The following is a 19,254-nucleotide window of genomic DNA, read 5'->3' on the forward strand; positions in this document are numbered from 1 at the left end:
CAATATAAGATGTCTCAGAGATGGTTGTGACTACTATTATATATATAGATGGATAGATGGATAGATAGACAGACAGATAGACAGATATATAGATTAGATTTATCTGAAAATCGCAAAAAGGTGTAGATTGGTACTAATTATCAATACAAAATTGCCACTAAGCTATCTTTAAAACGATAAACCTATTGAAAGTTATAGTTTTGGTTATAAAAGTATCTGCTCAATGTAAAACAATTTTTTGCCTAGTTTGGCCCATTCCCCCTTCCGTACGTTTCGACTTAAACGGACACACGGAAGCGGAACATTTGTTGTAAACAAAACTGATACAAACCATTACGAGTCAGACAAATGACACAAAAAGAAACATTGTCATATTTTGTAAAAACCCAGCTTGTTAACGGTAAGCATCCTTCTATTTACTGTTAACCGCTCCAGTTGTTGTCTATGTAGGGAATGCTACAAGCGGAAACATATGATTTATTATGTAATGCCCAGCCGTTTAATGCTAACAAGCTAGCTGCTAGCTGCCGAACTTCATGTCAGCTAACAGCTAACTTGACTCAGTTTGTGTTAGCGAACAAGTAATACTAATGTACTAGTACTGTCAGTACTCCGTTACAATTACAATTAATAATATCATATAGTTAACTTAAGTCAGCTATATAACCAAACTGCCCTTACTGTCAAGTTATTCAACGTAATTCTAAAATTAACCTTACAAAGTCAACTAAATACAGTTAAAGTTGTTGCTAATAATGTTAAGTCACTGGTTATATCAGTTTGTATTGCATACAACCTCATCCCTAAGTTATATCATATATCCTATATAATGAGTGTTTATTTGTATTTGTGATGTTCATTTAATACACATAAACACCAACAAGGGAGGCTGTGGCTCATTGGGAAGTGTGCTGCACTTTGAATCAGGGGATAGCAGGTTCAAGCCCCACTGCAGTCAGCATGTCGTTGTGTCCCTGGGCAAGACACTTCACCCCAAATTGCTCCTGTGGGGATTGTCCACAGTACTGAATGTATGTAAGTCGCTTTGGATAAAAGCGTCTAACAAATTACATGTAATGTAATGTAACTTCTTTACATTTTTTCTAAGCTAACGTTTTTTTGTCAATCAGACAATATGGTTTAATATAAAGTGGTCACTGTGAACCATGCCGAGATGACACTGGAACAAACTGTTTATTTATATTTTGAATATGCCAACATGAATAATAGCTCATGCTGTAACTTATAGCTACTGTCCATATGAATAGTTTAAGTAACTCAGCATGGACGTGTATAAGTCACTGAGGTTATATTGTCTTACAGCTAAAAAGAAGACTATCTGGCTGAAATAACCACCTCTTTATATGAAATCTTCACCCCCTCACCTCTGTTTCGTTTTCATCTTTTTCAGATGTTTGGCAGCGGTTGAAGCAGGTCCCATCTTGTTCCTATAAGAAAGCATATTTTGGTGTTGTATGCCCGCAGAAACAACAGTAGCCAACATGTCCAGGAAGCAGACGACGAAACCTGTCGGGAGAAGTAAGAAGAATGAAATGGAACGCAAGAGGGACGAGCGGGCGGCACGCAGGGCCATCGTGAAGGACCGCAAGAACCGGCCTCAAGACGGGGATGATGGAGCAGAGTTTGTCAGTTTCTCCAACCAGCTCCAGGCCCTGGGGCTCAAGCTGAGAGAAGTCCCCGGTGATGGGTAAGAGCCAGAAAAAGATTGTGGGTTCCTGCCCTGCTGTGCTGTGCTGTCTTTAACCATCACTGAAATGGCAACATGTGTCTCTTAAATCCTATTATATACAGAAAGCTTCAAGCTGTCTCATCATGAGTTACCAGGATGCCTTGGTAGAGGAACAAAATGTCTCCAACCTCTATGCCTACACCTCCCAAGCCCAAAGTCAATAACAATGTACTGTAAATGGAAGTGCAACCTATTTGTAGCTGCATGGTGGCTGCATATTAGAGACCAATGTACTTGACTAAATGTACTAAAGCCATAACATGACAATCTTCAACTCTGTTGAAACATGATTTGTGTTCACTTACTCTCTATAACAACAGGTATGTGCCATTTATGATAGGAAAACAACAAGGCAAATATGTGTATGTTTCTCTAGCTAAATGAAAAATCATGATGGGAATTAAATTATGTACCCTATAGTCTTGCTTCTATCTCTCATGAGTCTGTTATCTAAAAAAGAATAATAAAGGATATAAAGAACCTTATTCATTGTCATTGGCCCAAGCCCTGAAACTTGCTAGCTAATGCAAATGTTCATAAATGCAAGTCTTTGTAAATGTAAATATATTAACATAACACAACCTTCATAACGGCCAAGAACCTCAACACTGAGTTGTTTAACTGTAGGCTGTCGTGTCTGGACATATAAGTCACTGTCTCTGTTTCTTGCAGGAACTGCTTATTCAGAGCTCTAGGCGACCAGTTGGAGGGTCACTCCCGGGGTCACCTGCAGCTTCGGCAGGAGACGGTCCAGTATATGATGTCCCATCGGCAAGACTTTGAACCCTTTGTTGAGGATGAAGTTCCCTTTTCCCAGCACTGTAAGAAAATGACCTAATGTGGGACACTAAGTAAATAAAATGAAACGCTATTTTCAGATAGGAGACTTTAATTTAGGCCTCATTTGCTACTTAATGAGGCCTTCATAAATTACTGTACAGAAAAAAACATTTGAACAAGAAAACAATGCAGTTGATTCTGCAATGTGGGGATCCTGTAAAAGGGTTTGGATCAAAGACTTTCCCTTTTAATGTTTGTTTTTTAACTCCAAACAGCAGCTCTAAAGCTCCCTTTGTCAGTTGGGTAGTCCTTGAAACAAATCCCCAGCCACAGTTTGCACTATAGAAGGCACATTTGTCTGTTTGTGTGAAAACATGAACCTGTAGATGTATCCGTTCACATACTACGGCTCAGCTTTTGTAAATGCCCGCTTGTTTACCTGTGAGTGAGTGGCTCATTTGACTTTTTCAGGCCAAAAAAATATGAAATTAAATGGAGGCAACAAATAGATGGATAGATATTTACTTTATTTATCCCAAATTGGGAATTTATTTAGTTCCAGCAGCAGTGTCAAGCATTACACGAGTTAAGCATGTTTAAAAGATACGATAAGATACAAATGACCCCACAAAGTTACCCCACACTCTTTGCGTCCTAGTGTCAGTGTATCTGCTGCAACAGCATTATAGAAAGTAAAATACAATTGTTGTGATCGCAGTGTAAGCTTATATTGTGAGTAATGGTTTTTGTCTCTCTCCACCCAGTGTCTAACCTCTCTCAGGCCGGTACGTTTGCTGGCAATGACGCTATCGTGGCTTTTGCTCGCAGTCAACAGGTAAAAGTGGTCATCCATCAGCTCAACGCACCGCTCTGGGAGGTAGGCAAAGCCTTTCAAATAATGTAAGGTAATCTAACGATGAAATCCCTTCAGGGACACCACATAGTTTGTGTTCTGTTCTCTTTGCAGATAAATGGTGCAGAGAAGCAGGCGTGCAGAGAGCTGCACATCGCCTACCGCTACGGAGATCATTATGACAGTGTGAGGCGGACCGGAGACAACTCTGAGAGCCCTGCCCAGCTGCGCATAGAGGTATGACTTACAATGGGTATTCAATGGAGCAGCATTCAGGGGAATATCCCCAATTTTAATTAAAGAGGCCCTATTAGGCTTTTTGAGGTTTTACCTTTCTGTCCTGTACACTCCCCACCTTCCTGAAATGCCTCCATTGGACTCCTTTGTTTATTTTTGTAACATAATGACATAGTTATGTAGAACTAGCGCTTCTATCGGCTAGCGCTCCAACACTTTGCACGTGATTGGCTACGGGGCGGGAAATTCTTTAGTGGTTGACAAATCCACAGAGCCGGCCGGCTAACCAATCAGAGCAGACTGGGCTCTGGTTTCGGACAGAGGGTGAAAAGAGGTGCTGCAGCACAGGCAGTATGAGAACAATTAAGAACTTTTGGAACATTAAAGCATGGAGACATGTCACAGTAGAGACACACAATATGAAAATGAAAATCCACATTATATTCCCTCTTAAAAACGTATCAAATGTGGTGTCACTCCATGTCCCTGTGAAGTTTTGGATGTCACGGACAAATGGAGGAAATTACATTGAAATACTATTTTATATTACATTTATTTTATATTATTTATAATATATATTTTTCTTGGCCTAAAAACAATGAACAGAAATGATATTTTAAGAGGGACATCACAGAGGCATGAAAAAAGAAGGCTGAATCAAGTCTTGTCAATAGACTCTCGCAAATAACGCAACAATAAATCATATTGATATTATGCCAGGAGACGGTGTTACTCTTGAAGCAAACATTTCCCTCAGCTCTAGGACGACATATTCTCATAAAAAACGGAATAAAACATATTTTTTAGCAAACCATTGGGGGAATTATTCTCACTTGACATTGCCTGGAACATTGAAATTAGTCGGACTTCAACAGATCCAGGTCACATTTTGGTCAATACTGTCAAGCAAAATCATTAATAACATGTCCACCTCTTTAGATAAGTGCCTCAAACCACATTTACATCTGTGAAGGCATTCTTTCCTTATGTTTAACAACATCTCTCCCTATTGCTGTTTGCAGAATCTGCAGAATACACACGGCCATCAGTGTGAGTTCGGGGAGGGACAGAGGGCCAGGAGGAAAAACTCTTCTCCCTCAGCCTTAGAGGAGGACAACGTGATCCTGAGCTCCATCAAGAACCGAGGAATCCCGGGTCAGAGGCTTTGCTTGATTCATTAGCTGCCAGAAGAATTAGACTGTCAGGGCAAAAGGGCCAGGAAACCTTATTACAGACTTCATAACCATCAGGCGTTCAAGCACGTCTGTTCAGCTAAGTTTCCCGTTTACCCCATAAACAGTTGCTTTGGTTCATCACTCGAATCAACCCTAACAATTCCGTAACAGTAAGTGTATTTCCTGAAATGATTCCGAACAAAAAGCACCACAGAATAACTGCAAACGTGCTCAAAGTACCTTTAAGTTAATGTTTAAATCAATGAGTCAAATCGATGACTCCTTGTGTCATTCTATACATAAAAGATTGTAAAAATGCTTATTGTCAATATAATATATTTTCTACAAATAACTGTACGTGGGAGATAGATTGCAAGATAGGGATTAGGACTCACATTTGCACCTTTTACTGTTGTCATTAGGAAACAGGAAAGGAGTCATGAGATGAAGTCAAACAAAGACACCCAAGACAAAACATACCTACTGTAAAAGCACAGAACAAAAAGAGACACAGACACAAAAAAAGCCTTTTGTTTAATTATGTACCTATACTGTGAAGAGTGCAGCTTACAAAGCATCCTAAGAATGTGTCAGTCTGCATTCATCATTACTAGAAACTAATCCCAGAACAAAATATATGGATTTAGAGATAATACTTTCTTACCCTTCACCAAAAAATAATTTAAGAATTAGTTTCGCATTTGCTATTTGTTCAAACAAATGAGAATGTATGATGTGTAACTAGATCATTTCAAGGTTGAGCAAGTGTTTGATCAGGATCTGATCTGAGAAAGGTACCAAAGCGACTGAGAATAGACCGTTTGCTTGCACTGACTGGTTTTCTTGACTGTGTTTTCCCTGCCTCAGGAGACGAGGAGAACCTGCTGCAGCTGAGTGCGGCCACCATCAACTCTGAATGGCTTGTTGGCTGCGTGCAGGGTCAGTGCTCCTCCGGATCCTGCTCCGCCTGCAGGGCTCAATCCTCAGACTGCAGCGAGCACAGACAGCCAGCAGAGGGCAGCAACGTACAAAGGTCAAAGGTAGATACACACTGATTACACAGCCTGTCTAGACATTACATGTTTTTTAGACAAATGAATCGCACAAGTACTTGCAATACCATTTATTTGGACCAAAAAACAGCGTGTGTATGGCAACACGGTAAAAAAGCAGTTGGCTCATCCCAGTGGCAATTACACACTTGTATTCGTGAGGTCGGACATTGAAGCAAATGTTCGTAGTAGCTCAACGGTGGTACTACAACTTGTGTGCCAGTCCGTGATGTCATTGGGCCCAAATACACTTTCTGCCTTACATTTGGTGGAGGGAACTTGGGGATTTTAGCCTTTTCAGACCATTTACATGCACAAACACGTATATAATACACTACAGCAGGGGTGTCAAACTCAATTTCATCGCGGGCCACATTAGCATTATGGTTGCACTCAAAGGGCTGGTTGTAACTTTAAGACTATATAAATATACATATAATATATATAAAATAATGTATTATATTACATGATTACCTCTGCATTGGATTATTATCGGATAGGGTAATAACTTCCTAATTAACTACGTCTGAAAGCAGAAGTCTAGGGCAAATAATTGCAAGTCTCTTCAGTGCACATGTCACAACATGAGATGCGTGGGACATGTAGTTTATGGACAACGTGCTTCTGTAAAGTGGCATGTAACCGTATAACAAAACGTATTCTATTATTTGCAAGCTCTTGCGGGCCACATAAAATGGGCCTTGAGTTTGACACCCCTGCACTACAGGAAAGAGAAAACCCCAAAAAGTAGAATAGGGCCCTTTTCAATTGAAATTCGTAAAACTGTCTTTTTTTCCCTTCACTCTCAGGTATCTAACAAGCAGAGGAAAGAGCAGCAGCGGCAGGAGAAGAAGAAGCGTCAGGAGGACAGGCACCGGCAGAAGTTCATCCAGAGTAAAGGGAGTCAGGACCAGAACCAGAACCTGCCAGAGACTGTTACTTTGGTACCAGCCCTCAACACTCTCAGTATATAAGACTGGAGCATTGCCAAAATCACCTACTGCTACTATCGCTGCTGGTGGCTATGTTTTTGCACATAGGCAAATTCGATTCAGTCGCAGTGAATGACTTTTTTCTCTTTGCTAACGGTGCCTGCAAAAGGTGTGTGAGATGTGTGAACGTTGTAAAAGAGAGAGTGAAAGAGCATCACCTTTAGTGTTTTCTTTTGTCAATCCCTGGTTGGTTTGGGTCTACCTGCCACGCCACCCTGGCCCCTTTCTATGCTGGACCATCTGGCTTTCCATGACAACCATGCATATGATCTCCGTGCAGCTGGGCTTGTTTTTTTGCCACAGATAGAGTTTATTATTGATGTTTTGATCGCTACATTTGTTCAATCTCACCAGAGGGGGATGTACAGGAAGAGCGGCAGAATAATTATTGTTATGCACACTGTGAGGAATGTGGCAATAAATAACTATACATGATAAATTACTGTTTTATCGCACCAGATAGTATATTAAATATTATCTGAGGTGACGTTTTTTGTGTTTTTCAAGTTATAGGTACATTAGTCTGTAAATGTTCATTTTGTGATGCGTTTATGAATTACATCTAGATATTTCTTTCTTTTTTTTGTATTAATATAATTTGCTGTTGGAAAAAAATCACCAAAATCCAACCAACTGGACAGAAACCAACAGTTTGGCTTTAAAGACACAAACGTTTTTGGGGTTTGGCTTCCGTCATTTGAAAATCGGCAACGTGTTCCAGGGTAAATATTTAACGGTTGCGTAATCTTATCACAGGGATGCAAACACACGTATGGTGAAAAAAGAGAACTATTCGAAGCAGAAAAGAAACTGCGTAATATACCATCTGACAAAGGCCTGTACTATAATGCTTCAATGAACTGGCTATTCTTTATAATATACTCAGATCAATTGGAGACAGAGATGTTAAGTTATAAATCAAGGGTTTTTATTATTATTTACAGCAGGGGTGGAGAACCTTTTTCATCTCAAGGGCCATTTCAATTTTTACAACATCCTCCGAGGGCCGTACAAATGATTGAACTCAACCTCTGCTAAAACAAAACTAAAATCACAGCCCATTCATTTTGCCTTTCTTTCATTCTGTGCAAAGAAAAAGCAACCTCTTAATCCAGATATCTTAACATGACTCGCGCACGGTTGTGGCATGACCACCAAAACAGCAAGATAGACACACAAGATGTGTGCAAATGTACTTAGTTTCCTATCCATGTGAACATGATTTAAGTGTGGTGGGTGCTAGTGAATTTTCAACGGGGGGGTACTAGCGAAAATGATGCCATTTAAAAACATAAACGGCCGTCAGCGACGAATTGGGGGGGGGGGTGCTAGCGAAAATGATGCCGTTTAAAAACATAAACGAAAATTATATATTTTGGGCTTTTTTGCTTCTGCCATAATTGCGATCTTGTGTGTGTGCGGCTGTCACTCCTGTTGCCACGGACAACGTCAGCGAAATAGTGTCCACTGCCCACCAGCCACGCCCCGACACATGGGGTCACGCCAATCACAAAGCTATGATGCGTTCAAGTGCATTATTCTGGCACAGGAAGATTATGTTACAGGACATTAACGATAAAACAGAATATTGTTGTTCTATTTTTAGATACATCTCGCGATCGACTGAGAATCTCCCCTAAATGTTGAAGTTAAAAGCATCAATCTGGTGCACTTTGAGAGCAAAATTAAGAGATCTATGGATACATCTCCCAACACCCATATGAAACAGAACTGTAAGCAGATTTCTTTTTCTTTATGGATATTTTACAAATCACTCCCCTTTCAAACTGTATTCTTGTTTATTAATAACAACTTGTTACCGTCATATAGTATTTTATACCTGTTTTTCATTTATTCTCTTTATTTATAATGATCATATCAAGGTTTGCCTTAACCTCACTGAGCTGAGGTTATTTGAGCCTCTAAGTCTGTCAGGAGAGAGCTCTCTTCCACCTGGTTGTAGAAAAAGCTCTTTATATTCGTTAGCATAGATATCTAACCAGATGCTAATAACAACAGATCGCCACTGTGCTTACAACTAAAGACACAGCCACGCAAAAACTGCAGCATGTGTACAGCTCCTTATGGGTACTGCAATATTTGAAGTGCTGGAGCGGCGTTCCGATGCTCTCCGTCAGCAATACACCACGTGATGACAAGTTACGCTCGTGTTTTGTTCAAGGAACCTGTCCTTGGCCAGGAAAAACAGGCACTCGCTTGATTAATTATTTTGCGGTCTAGATTTCTTAAACATGTTTTGAAGTGAGAAGTTGTCCGTCAGTCCATATTATCAGGAAATATACTATTTAGTATTTGACTGGCTGTTATTCAAATAAGAGCTATCTTGAATGCAGTTGTCAAGAGGTTAATTGTAGTTGTGTAATTATTAACCCACGGTAGATAAAGAACCCTCAGCAATGGACATTTCTGAGCTAGCAATATTGTATGTCCTTCAGCTGAAGATTTAGCACAAAATACCATGCCTAAAAGTAGCATTTTAATTGGGCCTTGGCAAGTTGATAACTTTATAAATGAGTTTTACAGAAATTCCACACAAGAAATCCATGGTTTCTCCGGTTGAGTGATGAAGGCTCCTGCCTGTGCGGCAGGTGGAAACCAGTAGTTTTTTTCATTATATTGTGGGAGGGACCGCAATTTGAATGCCCTAAACCTGCCCGCAATAAAGAAACCGTCTTGATGCAGAAAGATAACACGATAGTGGGATATAAATAAGTCCAATCCACACAGGAAGTACTAGAAAATGTTCATTTTATTAAAACAGCATAAATGAAGTCACGGTGGGGCTCGCATAGAAAAGTGTCATGGAAAAACTATGTACACTAAATCTTTAACACTCCTGTTGGTGGATGGCCTCGAAACACTGAAACCTACACGCTGGTATAAATCACCCTTTAAAGACACATTATGTAACTTTTGATGAACAATGTTTGTATGACAGTGGCACAAGCAGAAAGACATGCCAGCAAATATACCTAACATTCACTAGCTTTAGCCGCCTTTGGCTACCTAACAAAGTTTGATTAATTGCTAACAATTTCACATTTTTGTAAAAATAACAAAACAAATTCTCGTTGACAATTATACATAGCCCCACTTTAAAAATGTTTAACCCTTGAAAAATAAAAGTTATCCAAAAGCTGCAATATTCAAAATTCCCTCTGTGTTTTCAAGGTACACTATGAGGTTTCCAGACTGTACAGGTGACGGTTGCTCCTCAGGTTGCAGTTAATGAAACATGATGACATCTTTCTGACTAAGGGTCTGATCAGTTCTCCGAGGGTTAAACTTGCGTCAGAAGTCCTGTCTGATGTTCTCCTTGTTCTCGTCCCCCTGCTGCTGCCGGAGCTGCGTCACTTCGTTCTCCAGCTGTATGATGGCCCGCTCAATCTCAAAGTTCTTACTGACCAGAGACACCCAGCTGTGTAGGGACAGAAACAAATGTTACAACAGGAAAATATTACCCCCCCCATGGTGATATATAATTCTTCAAACAACGTACTTTGACTCCAGCTCTCGCAGTTTGGCTCCTCCAGCTAACTGGTCGTTCTTACGCTGCCAATTTAGATCTTGAATTTGCTTCCTGTGTAGCAGAAAGAAAATAATTAGTCAACATGTGAAAATGTATTTAATGACACCTTTATCCAGCACAAATGTTCTAGTGATTGGTCACCTGAATTTCTGCATTTCCTTTTGAGCAATCTCAATCATGAAGGCCAAGTTACTAAAGGAGGAAAATAAGAACACGTTAGCAGTCTTTAGGGGAGTTTATACACAGAGTTAATGTCAGAGAAACGACTGCCGTCTCTTACTCGTTGTAGACTTTCCACGCGTTGGTTCCGTACTGCGACATGAGCTCCAGGTTATCAATTCGGACCGCCTGGTGCTCTAGCTGGGCCATTGAGTTATTCACGCACTCCTGCCAGGCTGTGATGTCATTCTTCTGTCCGGCTGACGGTGCTGGAAGCTCATATCTTCACAAGAAGAAAAAACTGTCAATAATTTATAGCCACAGAGCAAAAACATTGAAAAAGTCAATTTAATAAAAAATACTCCCACCATTTGTCTAAGTTACAAGTGCACCTGTACATTGTTGGTATTTCTATCCTTTTTAGTGTATACAATGATCTACACAAATTGATCTAAGTGTTGGCGTTAGAAATTACAGGAAAATCCCCTATTTCTGCTAAAATAAATTGTCACATTAGCTGAATTTAGTAAATAAGCCTGATGCTACAGGGTTGCTTTTGTTTAAGTTTTTTAAAACTCAAGTGTTGATTTGTGTTCCATGAAAGTTGTTCACTTATTGGTTTGATACAGATAAGTTTACCTAGTAGTTTAATTTCAGGATGCGAATTAAAAGGCAAATAAAATGAGCAGATTAACATAATAAAAGGGGCCCTTCTATGCTCTTTTTCAGGTTCATATTTGTATGTTGTGTCTCTGGCACATGTTTACATGCTTCAATGTTCAAAAGGGTCTTTATTTGTCCTCATACTGCCGCACCTCTTTTCACCCTCTGTCTGAAGCCAGAGCCCAGTCTGCTAATATTGAACATATTTAAAAAGCTGACCGTGTGCAAAATAACATATCCATCAGTGAAATAATTGCAGTGCCTTAACACTTTATTATTAGGTGGCCATAGAGACATGCAGGTGTTCTGCTGCGGTGTGTAGGGTTTTACCTCTTCATGCTCAGGAGTTCCATTGGCTGCCGAGCCGCCAGCCGCTCAAATTCATTCCTCATAATTTCTGTCTAATGGGTGAGAAGGGAAAAGCAGAACTATTATTTCTGTTACACTGGCCGAAGCTTTAAAGAACATTTCGGAGGAGTTTGTCACCTCAAAAGTAGCAAAGTCAGGTATGGTGAGGTAGCTCAGGTAGTTCTTCGTTGGTCTGTATCTCCTGGTCTCCTCTTCCACCAACGCTCCAGCCTAGAGAACAAATGACATAGAGAAATGTATGTTTATACAGGAAAAGCACTACACCGACCCCAATTTCTTCAGTTTTAACTATCGTTTAAAAATATTCCGATACAGGTGATGTTTTTTTTAACTAGATGTTGCAAGCAGGTACAGGTTACATTTTCTTTCAGTTTTAGAAAATACCATCACTTTTTAACCATTTCCCAATAACCCTAATTTTGGAAAGATTGGAATAACAATTCAGAGCCAACTTTGGCAATAATATGAGGAAGGGCCAGGAGGGTCCTGTGTACAAATATTGACAGAATTATTTGATCATTTTTAGTACATTGTGTGCGTGTATGGTGATGCACTACATGTATTTTAGTCATTGACTTATTGTGGTAGGATATCCAAATGTTACATATAGTGACTTATAAACTGTTAATTAATACACTTTGCGACCACCGAAGACAATCTTAACTTATGGTCTAAGGTTTATTTTTAAATAAACATTTAATTATTTGCGAGCGAGAATGGTCTACAACAGTCTTTACCAATGCTAATAGTAGGCCTACGCTCCTTACTACCGGAAGTTATACTCTAGATTAAAACACTAACGTTGGCTTAATAATCAACTCATGCTAAACATAGGTAGGCCTATAGCTTACTGTGGGCACTCTTAGAGCTGTAGATTCTAACAGCAAAGTGTTCCATTGAAACGTGAATTGAGCCATACAGTGTGCCTTGTCCACCTGGGTTAGCATGGTTAGCTAACACGCTGCTGTTATTCCTGTTTACTCACCGCTTCTCGCACACCTGCTGCATCGTAGCCTTGGTCAAAATATGGCAAGGCATCGACAAACACTTCACCAGCTACTGAAGCCGTCCCGGCCATTTTTAATCAGTCTATATTGTAAAGTTTGTTTAATTGTTGCCTGTTTTAGCTATAGAAAAAAACACTCCGGCCAATTTAAATAAACGTCTTCCGGTCTGGACCTTCAAAATAAAATCCCGACAGGTAGTGGTTGTTTTGTTGCTGACATCTAGTGGACTGGAATGTAACTACCTCTATGTGAACCCATGTTGTTATTTTTGCTTTTTTACTGTAGAAGTAATGAAAACACAATCAAAGCATTTCAAAGTTCATTTAATTTTCCATCAACTATATTTTATATATATCATCATATATATCATATCATCAGCACTTTCTACGTGCTTTTCTATTTGAGCTGGATCCAACTCTAAGAGATGGGCATTGTTGTCCAGCAAACACAAGACTTACCAGTCCTGATTTGTTTGGTGGATGGACATTATTATCATTACACTCAACTGTGTATTTTTCTTTTTGTCTTTGGGCTGAAAAGCAACAGTTCCAAAGGCAATACAACCTATCTTACATTTACACTGTAAAAGAAGCCCCCCTCTTAAAACAAAAAGACACATTGAGAAGTTTTGTCAAAACTGTTAGTACACTGAAAAAACTGAACCGCTTACTTTAATTAAATGTATATGTCAACAAATCTCACATAACTGTGTTAGGTTAAATCTAAATATCACAAGACTTTCATTAATTTTATTTATAACAAATATAGGTTTTGATCATACTTGTTTTTTTCAAATCCTGATCCTATTTAAACATTCCACATACTTACCTTTGTGGATAAGTATTGTGCCTCTCTACTTAGCGTGGTAAAACTCAACCTGATGTCTGTTCTTTGATGTGAGGGTTGAGGTGTTATAACATGCTGGTGTGATTTCGCACCAGCATGTTATAAGCCTCTGATGTTAATCTATGTGTTGATTAATGCCCCGGCCACACAAGGACGAAAACGGTCGTTTGCGTTACTGTTTAGTGTCATATAGACCGTTCGGCCACACGAGGACGACCGAATACGGCACTAAACGACTGCAGTAACGATAACGGGTCCCAAGGTGGATAGAACGGCATACGCAACGCTCTGGGGGGTCCAACGGCTCCGTGTGTGCGCCCTATACGATCATTTTCTGATAATGATGAGGCAATAGCCCCGCCTCCCCACCTCTGCTGCTCACCCCCGCGTCAAAGTAAACTGCACACTGAATTCAGATTATTTATCTTTCTCTCGATATGGACATAAACGCGAGTGAAGTCTAATCTGACAGGACGGAGACATCTCTCAAACTACCTAAACTAGTTATAAATATGTTTATTTTTACTGTCGGCCAGGTCACTCATTACTGGATCAGCTGCTGCATGAAACAGACACTGGCGCTGTCCAAAGAGAGGGAGGAAAAAGAGAGGCTCCGTGTATTTTATTATTATATTATATAGAGTCGTTATTCATTTGTTTTAAAGCTCAATAAATAACAAAGAAGACCTTTGACCGGCACTTTTATAATTTTGTCGGAAGATTTAAACTTTAATACACGTTGACTGGCGAAAAACTCTGCCCGGTTCCCTCGGCCCCCACCGCGAAGAATAAACAGAAAGGCAACCATGACAACCATGCGTCTTCGCTGCTTTTGTGGAGGAAGTTACAGCGCCACGTACAGGCTCCTGCATATGTACTGCAGCTTCTCCAGCGGTTGGAGCTAAACGGAGCTGTCTCGTGTGGACAGAGAGTAGGCTTGTTTGAGACAAGCGAGACCTGCGCAGACCTGCGCAGTTGCAATCAACGTCTTGCTAGTGCGTTGCATGATGGTTAGTCATTTTGTCCGACTTGCTCTGGAGGCTCGCCTACATGAGACGTTGAAATCTCGCGGGACAAAGACGCCCGCAGCCTTGAGAGCGAGGCGCGGCGAGGCGGCGCAGTTCCTCTCCACGGGCTGCGGAAGCGAAATGCTTGATGGGAAACGTCTCGCTGGTATCTCGAGCTGAGCGCTCATTGGTGGTTTTTACCCCGTGCTGCTGATGAAACTCTCGAATTGGCTCGGCAAAAGTTTGTTGTTGTTTTGTGTCAGTTTTACGTCGCCACATCCATTCCCATTTTTCATCATTGTTCCACAATGTTTATCATCATGACATTAATATCTATATATTTTATACTTTGCACTGCTTACCGTTTTCATACTTTATATATAGCATATTCATACACACTGTTCATACTGCTCTCAGGCTGCTGTGTATATCTAGTGTATTCATACCCCTCACTGTTTATTCATCATTCAATTAATTCTATATTTTATTCTGTAGATTGTGTACATTACTTTTCACTGTACTGCTTGTTGCACTCCTGGTTAGAAGCTAAACTGCATGTCGTTGTCTCAGTACATGTAATATGTGCAATAACAATAAAGTTGAATCTAATCTTGAGCAGGAACAAATGTATTTACTTAGTACATATCTAACATTAACGATTAAACACATTTGTGCATTCTTTATAAATGCAAACCGAGTCAAGCCGACTCCGGAGGTGGCGGTATGCACCTTAAAGTTGTTTGCAATCCGCCAAAAAACCGAGAGAAGAAGAAGAAGAAGACGAAGCCGACTCCGAGCTGTCCGACTTCAGGCCAGCTTTTTGAGACCTCCCCCGGCTGCGATCGGCTATTCTCGTCTACTTTCGAGGCGAGCCGCAACGCGTCTCAAACAAGCCTACTATCCGGATGACTATTGCGTGTGGACGGAAGCTTTTTTGCGATTGCGTTTGCGTTAATCCTATGCGTTTAGCCGTTTTCGTCCTCGTGTGGCTGGGGCCTAAGGCAGTCTCCTCTTTGAAGGTGTGCGTGAGACCAGGGGCGCCGCCAGGGATTTTGGGCCCCATGAAAATATATCACATTAGGCGCATTCACACCGCAGTACTTTTCCCACAAAGGTTCATGAGAACTTAGTTCATGAGAACTCTTTAGTTCTCAGATCGCGTTCACACCGGAATAAATTCCTGGGGGAGGATTAGGCAAATGAAGCCGCTGACGTCACTTCTTCTTCTTCTGCTTTGGGTTTACTGGCAGGGCGCAAACCACTTCATGGCGTATACTGCCGCCCAGCGCCATATAGAGAGGCGAAGTCCCTCCCCTTCCGGGAGCCTCCATGGGACCCCGGAAGCGGAAAATTATACATTGAAGTCAATGGAGAGAGAAAGGTTATCTTTTGATCCCGTTTGAATTGTGCCATGAATGACACATATGATGTTTGTCAATTTAAAAGAACATTTTACAAGTAAAAAAAATAAAAATGTGTGGTAAAACTGTGAAGTTACACATTTTTTTGTGTGAAACCGCTCAGTGAACTACAGGTCTCTGGTCTCGCACAAAACGCGTCACCATCACAAAGACGGCCGTCACGTTAGCAAATATCACCTGTTTCTTTCAGAATGAGGCGAAAAGTAAAACGAGGTGAACATCACTACAAGTCTGGGCATGTTGAGAGCTGTACATACACGAAAGGGGAGTTAGTCGGTTCTGTAAGAGCAGCGGAACCGGCTTTACAAGGTTTCGGTGAGTAATATGAGTGCAATGTGTAACGTTAATGTCAGCTAGCTAACATTAGCTAACAAGGTACACTAACGTGTTTTGTTTTAGTAACTAGTTTTCTCCTTAAGAAATGTGTGGTCTCTGTGTATGCTGTGGATAACATTAGTGTTCACACTCTCGTGTTTTGTTTTAGTTGCTCTTCAGATTGAAGCGGCCAGTTTTATATCGACTATACTGTATGTGTGATCTCCTTTTTCTCGTTGTGTCATTTGAGTTTATTTGCTGTGTGTAGATTCAAGGATTTTGGTTATCTAGGCACAGCTGTGTGTGACTCCCTCTGGTACACTGGTATGTGTTTTCCTAATGTAGAGAGCATTGATTAATTAATAAACTACACACTGAGTCTAGATCCTGACCAAATCCTTTTTTATTGTTGATCAAATGTTTTTCAAAAATGTATTCATACACATTTAGAAAAATACAATGTACAATCACAACCAATACAACACAAATTACAAAAAATACAGAAAAAACAAACAATAACAACAGACAAGAGGACAAAACTATGGAAAAATAAACCCTCCCACCCCCAGATCCGGACCATCCTTGTATTATTGCTCATTCAATCTATTATAGCATGCTAACAAATGGTACTTACTTTATTTTTACAGATCTGCATGGGAGACGATGGCGCGATGCAGAGCGCTGTCTGTGATTGTGCACAGGGGATCTACAAATGCAGCCACGCTGCAGCATTGGCAATATTTGCCATGTGGCAGATCAGCTCCACAGATGTTGAGTGCCAGTGGAGGAAGCCTGGCACTTAAAAAGTAGTCCAGCCGGTGTCTCAACTTTACCAACAGCGAGAGGAGACATACAACCCACTGGCCAGAGACATCGCCAACTGGGGGGTTGTAAACGAGGCCGAAGGGGTGAAGGCTTTTGTGGAGGCCTATCAAGTGACAGTGTTCGAATCGAGTCTGGTCTCTTTGTGAGTGAGTCGGGTGTTTTGGGAGCATCACCCGATGGACTTGTGCAGCCATCTGCCCTTCTGGAGGTGAAGTGTCCACACAGCCAGAGGAACATGACCATCGCGGAGGCAGTCCAGTTACCATCCTTCTGTCTCCGTGAGGAGGGTGGGTCATATATTCTCAAGGAGAATCACCCATACTGGCACCAGGTCCAAGGGCAGCTGCACATCACAGACCGGAGTCTCTGCTACTTTGTTGTGTGGACCACGAAGGAGGCGATCATCATCCCCATCCCCAAAGACCCTGCATGGCATGGAAAAATTCTACACCCAGCATATGCTCCCTGTGTTGGCCAGTAGAGAGGAGGACATTTAAATAAACATACTCTTAACACCCTCTGACCCTGCGTTGTGTTTCGTATGTGTGATGGGGTGTTATGCAGAGGAGAGGAAAACAGGACACAGCAGATTGGGATTGTGGTGGAGATGCTGAGCAGTTATTTAATTGTTGCATGTAATTATTATTATACTGCGTGCTTCTTAGTTATTCCATCTTTTGCTGTAACATGGATCTGTATGTAACTCTATATTTACTTGTTATCTACCACACTTCCTTCTACATCATACACCATCATTATACATGATGGTGTATATAGGATATATATATTTGTATACATATCTGTAAATTCTATAATTTTATTTAAACATCTTTTTGATCTCTCTGTCTATAAACACAAACTGAGTAAGATTGACAATAAAGTTGACTTTGAAAAATATATATATTCTTTATGAAAATAGTTGACTGTTGTTAAATGAATCCAAATGAAACGTTGGACTGAACTACAACTACGCCTTTAAATCTCTACGGACTGTTTTTCAGTGGGATGGCAAGTTCCTATCTTTAAACATTTATTAGTTTTTTCTCAGAACAGATTTGATTTTCTGAAGTTAATTTAACTTTGCCGACCATGTAAAGTCATTATTAAAAGGTACAATCAATTTGTTTAGGGTTGACTAAAATAATGAAAAACATTTAATTTGGATAATTTACTGACAGAATAAGAAACTCAATGATGCTCTACTCACCTGTTCCCTTTTTATAAAGTGAAACAGTTGAAACGATAGATTTTAGTAAACTTAAAAACAACCTTCTCCAAAAGCTATCAAGGAATATACCGAATACTTGTTTTAGAACTTTATTACATATTTATATAAATAGTTTGAATGATCCATAATTGACAGAAGCTTGTGTTTACCTGTTACTCATATATTAATGTCTTTGTAACTTCAGTAAACCACTACCTCACTAATTTCTTTCATTCATCACGGTTCAGTAAACTAAGTAATACATGAACCAGTTTAATCATTATAATAACGTAGGATTGCAACTCTTTGAAACTGTACGTGGTCTCAGGTCAGTCTAAGCCCTCTCTCCGCGGATGCGGCGGGCCAGCTGGATGTCCTTGGGCATGATGGTGACCCTCTTTGCTTGGTTCATCTTACTGGGGGGCAGCTACATGGATGTCGGTGCAGTCCACAATCATTGTGCAGTTGAAGGCAGAATGAATTTATTATTGACTCCGAATGAAGCACAACTTCATGTCATACAATACAATGACTTTATTTGTAATTGTGTAAAAAAATATGAGCATTGATTAGCAAGCAGGACCTGCAGGAACAGAGAATGGTGATGGATGGAGCTGGGAAGAGAGAAGAATAAAGAAAACAGATCAACTTTATTATCGGATATTAAAAATTCAATTTCAAAACAAGTTGCCGCTCCTACAGTTTTCTAGTATGTAAAGATGATTTCACGTGACCTATGCAAAATATCACACTCAATACATGTGTGTCTCTGGGGGGTGCATTGTGCCTTTGATGTATATAAATAATATACCACAACCAAATACTATTACGTACAGTGGAAATCAGGTTGCCAGAGCAGGTCAGTGTGCATGTTCCTCAACGTCTCAGCAGTTACAGGTGAGGTAAAGAAAATAAAAGAGAAAAAGGTCAGTAACAACACTTTAAAGTAACAACACTTTGAATAATTATCTCTTCTAACAATTTTCTCTCAATAAGCACACAACGACTGTCTTTCCAACAAACAGATTGACTCACCCTCACTGTCA

The 19,254-nt window shown here is 40.3% G+C and overlaps 2 protein-coding genes across 5 annotated transcripts; one reads left to right on the forward strand and one right to left on the reverse strand.

Annotated features, from left to right (window-relative positions):
• Positions 1–266: 266 nt before the first annotated feature.
• otud3 (OTU deubiquitinase 3) lies at positions 267–7,327 on the forward strand. 4 transcript variants are annotated; one of them, XM_034196302.1, is made up of 8 exons: positions 267–400; positions 1,412–1,708; positions 2,423–2,571; positions 3,295–3,407; positions 3,498–3,620; positions 4,643–4,775; positions 5,663–5,835; positions 6,657–7,327. In XM_034196302.1, exons 2-8 carry the CDS (start codon positions 1,476–1,478, stop codon positions 6,819–6,821), a joined length of 1,089 nt encoding a protein of 362 aa, XP_034052193.1. In that variant the 5' UTR covers positions 267–400; positions 1,412–1,475; the 3' UTR covers positions 6,822–7,327. The 4 variants fall into 4 exon arrangements, with proteins under 4 accessions (XP_034052193.1, XP_034052190.1, XP_034052191.1 ...); XM_034196299.1 differs by having other exon boundaries at positions 5,663–5,828; XM_034196300.1 differs by having other exon boundaries at positions 3,295–3,365; positions 3,462–3,620; positions 5,663–5,828.
• A 2,264-nt stretch (positions 7,328–9,591) lies between these two features.
• Positions 9,592–12,777, reverse strand: bcas2 (BCAS2 pre-mRNA processing factor). The gene is made up of 7 exons (XM_034196316.1): positions 12,566–12,777; positions 11,698–11,790; positions 11,542–11,612; positions 10,670–10,831; positions 10,531–10,581; positions 10,360–10,440; positions 9,592–10,278 (listed from the first exon to the last, which is right to left on the reverse strand). The coding sequence occupies exons 1-7, from the start codon at positions 12,656–12,658 to the stop codon at positions 10,152–10,154; spliced, it is 678 nt and encodes a 225-aa protein (XP_034052207.1). The 5' UTR covers positions 12,659–12,777; the 3' UTR covers positions 9,592–10,151.
• Positions 12,778–19,254: the final 6,477 nt, after the last annotated feature.

This window comes from Gymnodraco acuticeps, unplaced genomic scaffold (genome assembly GCF_902827175.1).
Source record: "Gymnodraco acuticeps unplaced genomic scaffold, fGymAcu1.1, whole genome shotgun sequence".
NCBI lineage: Eukaryota > Metazoa > Chordata > Actinopteri > Perciformes > Bathydraconidae > Gymnodraco > Gymnodraco acuticeps.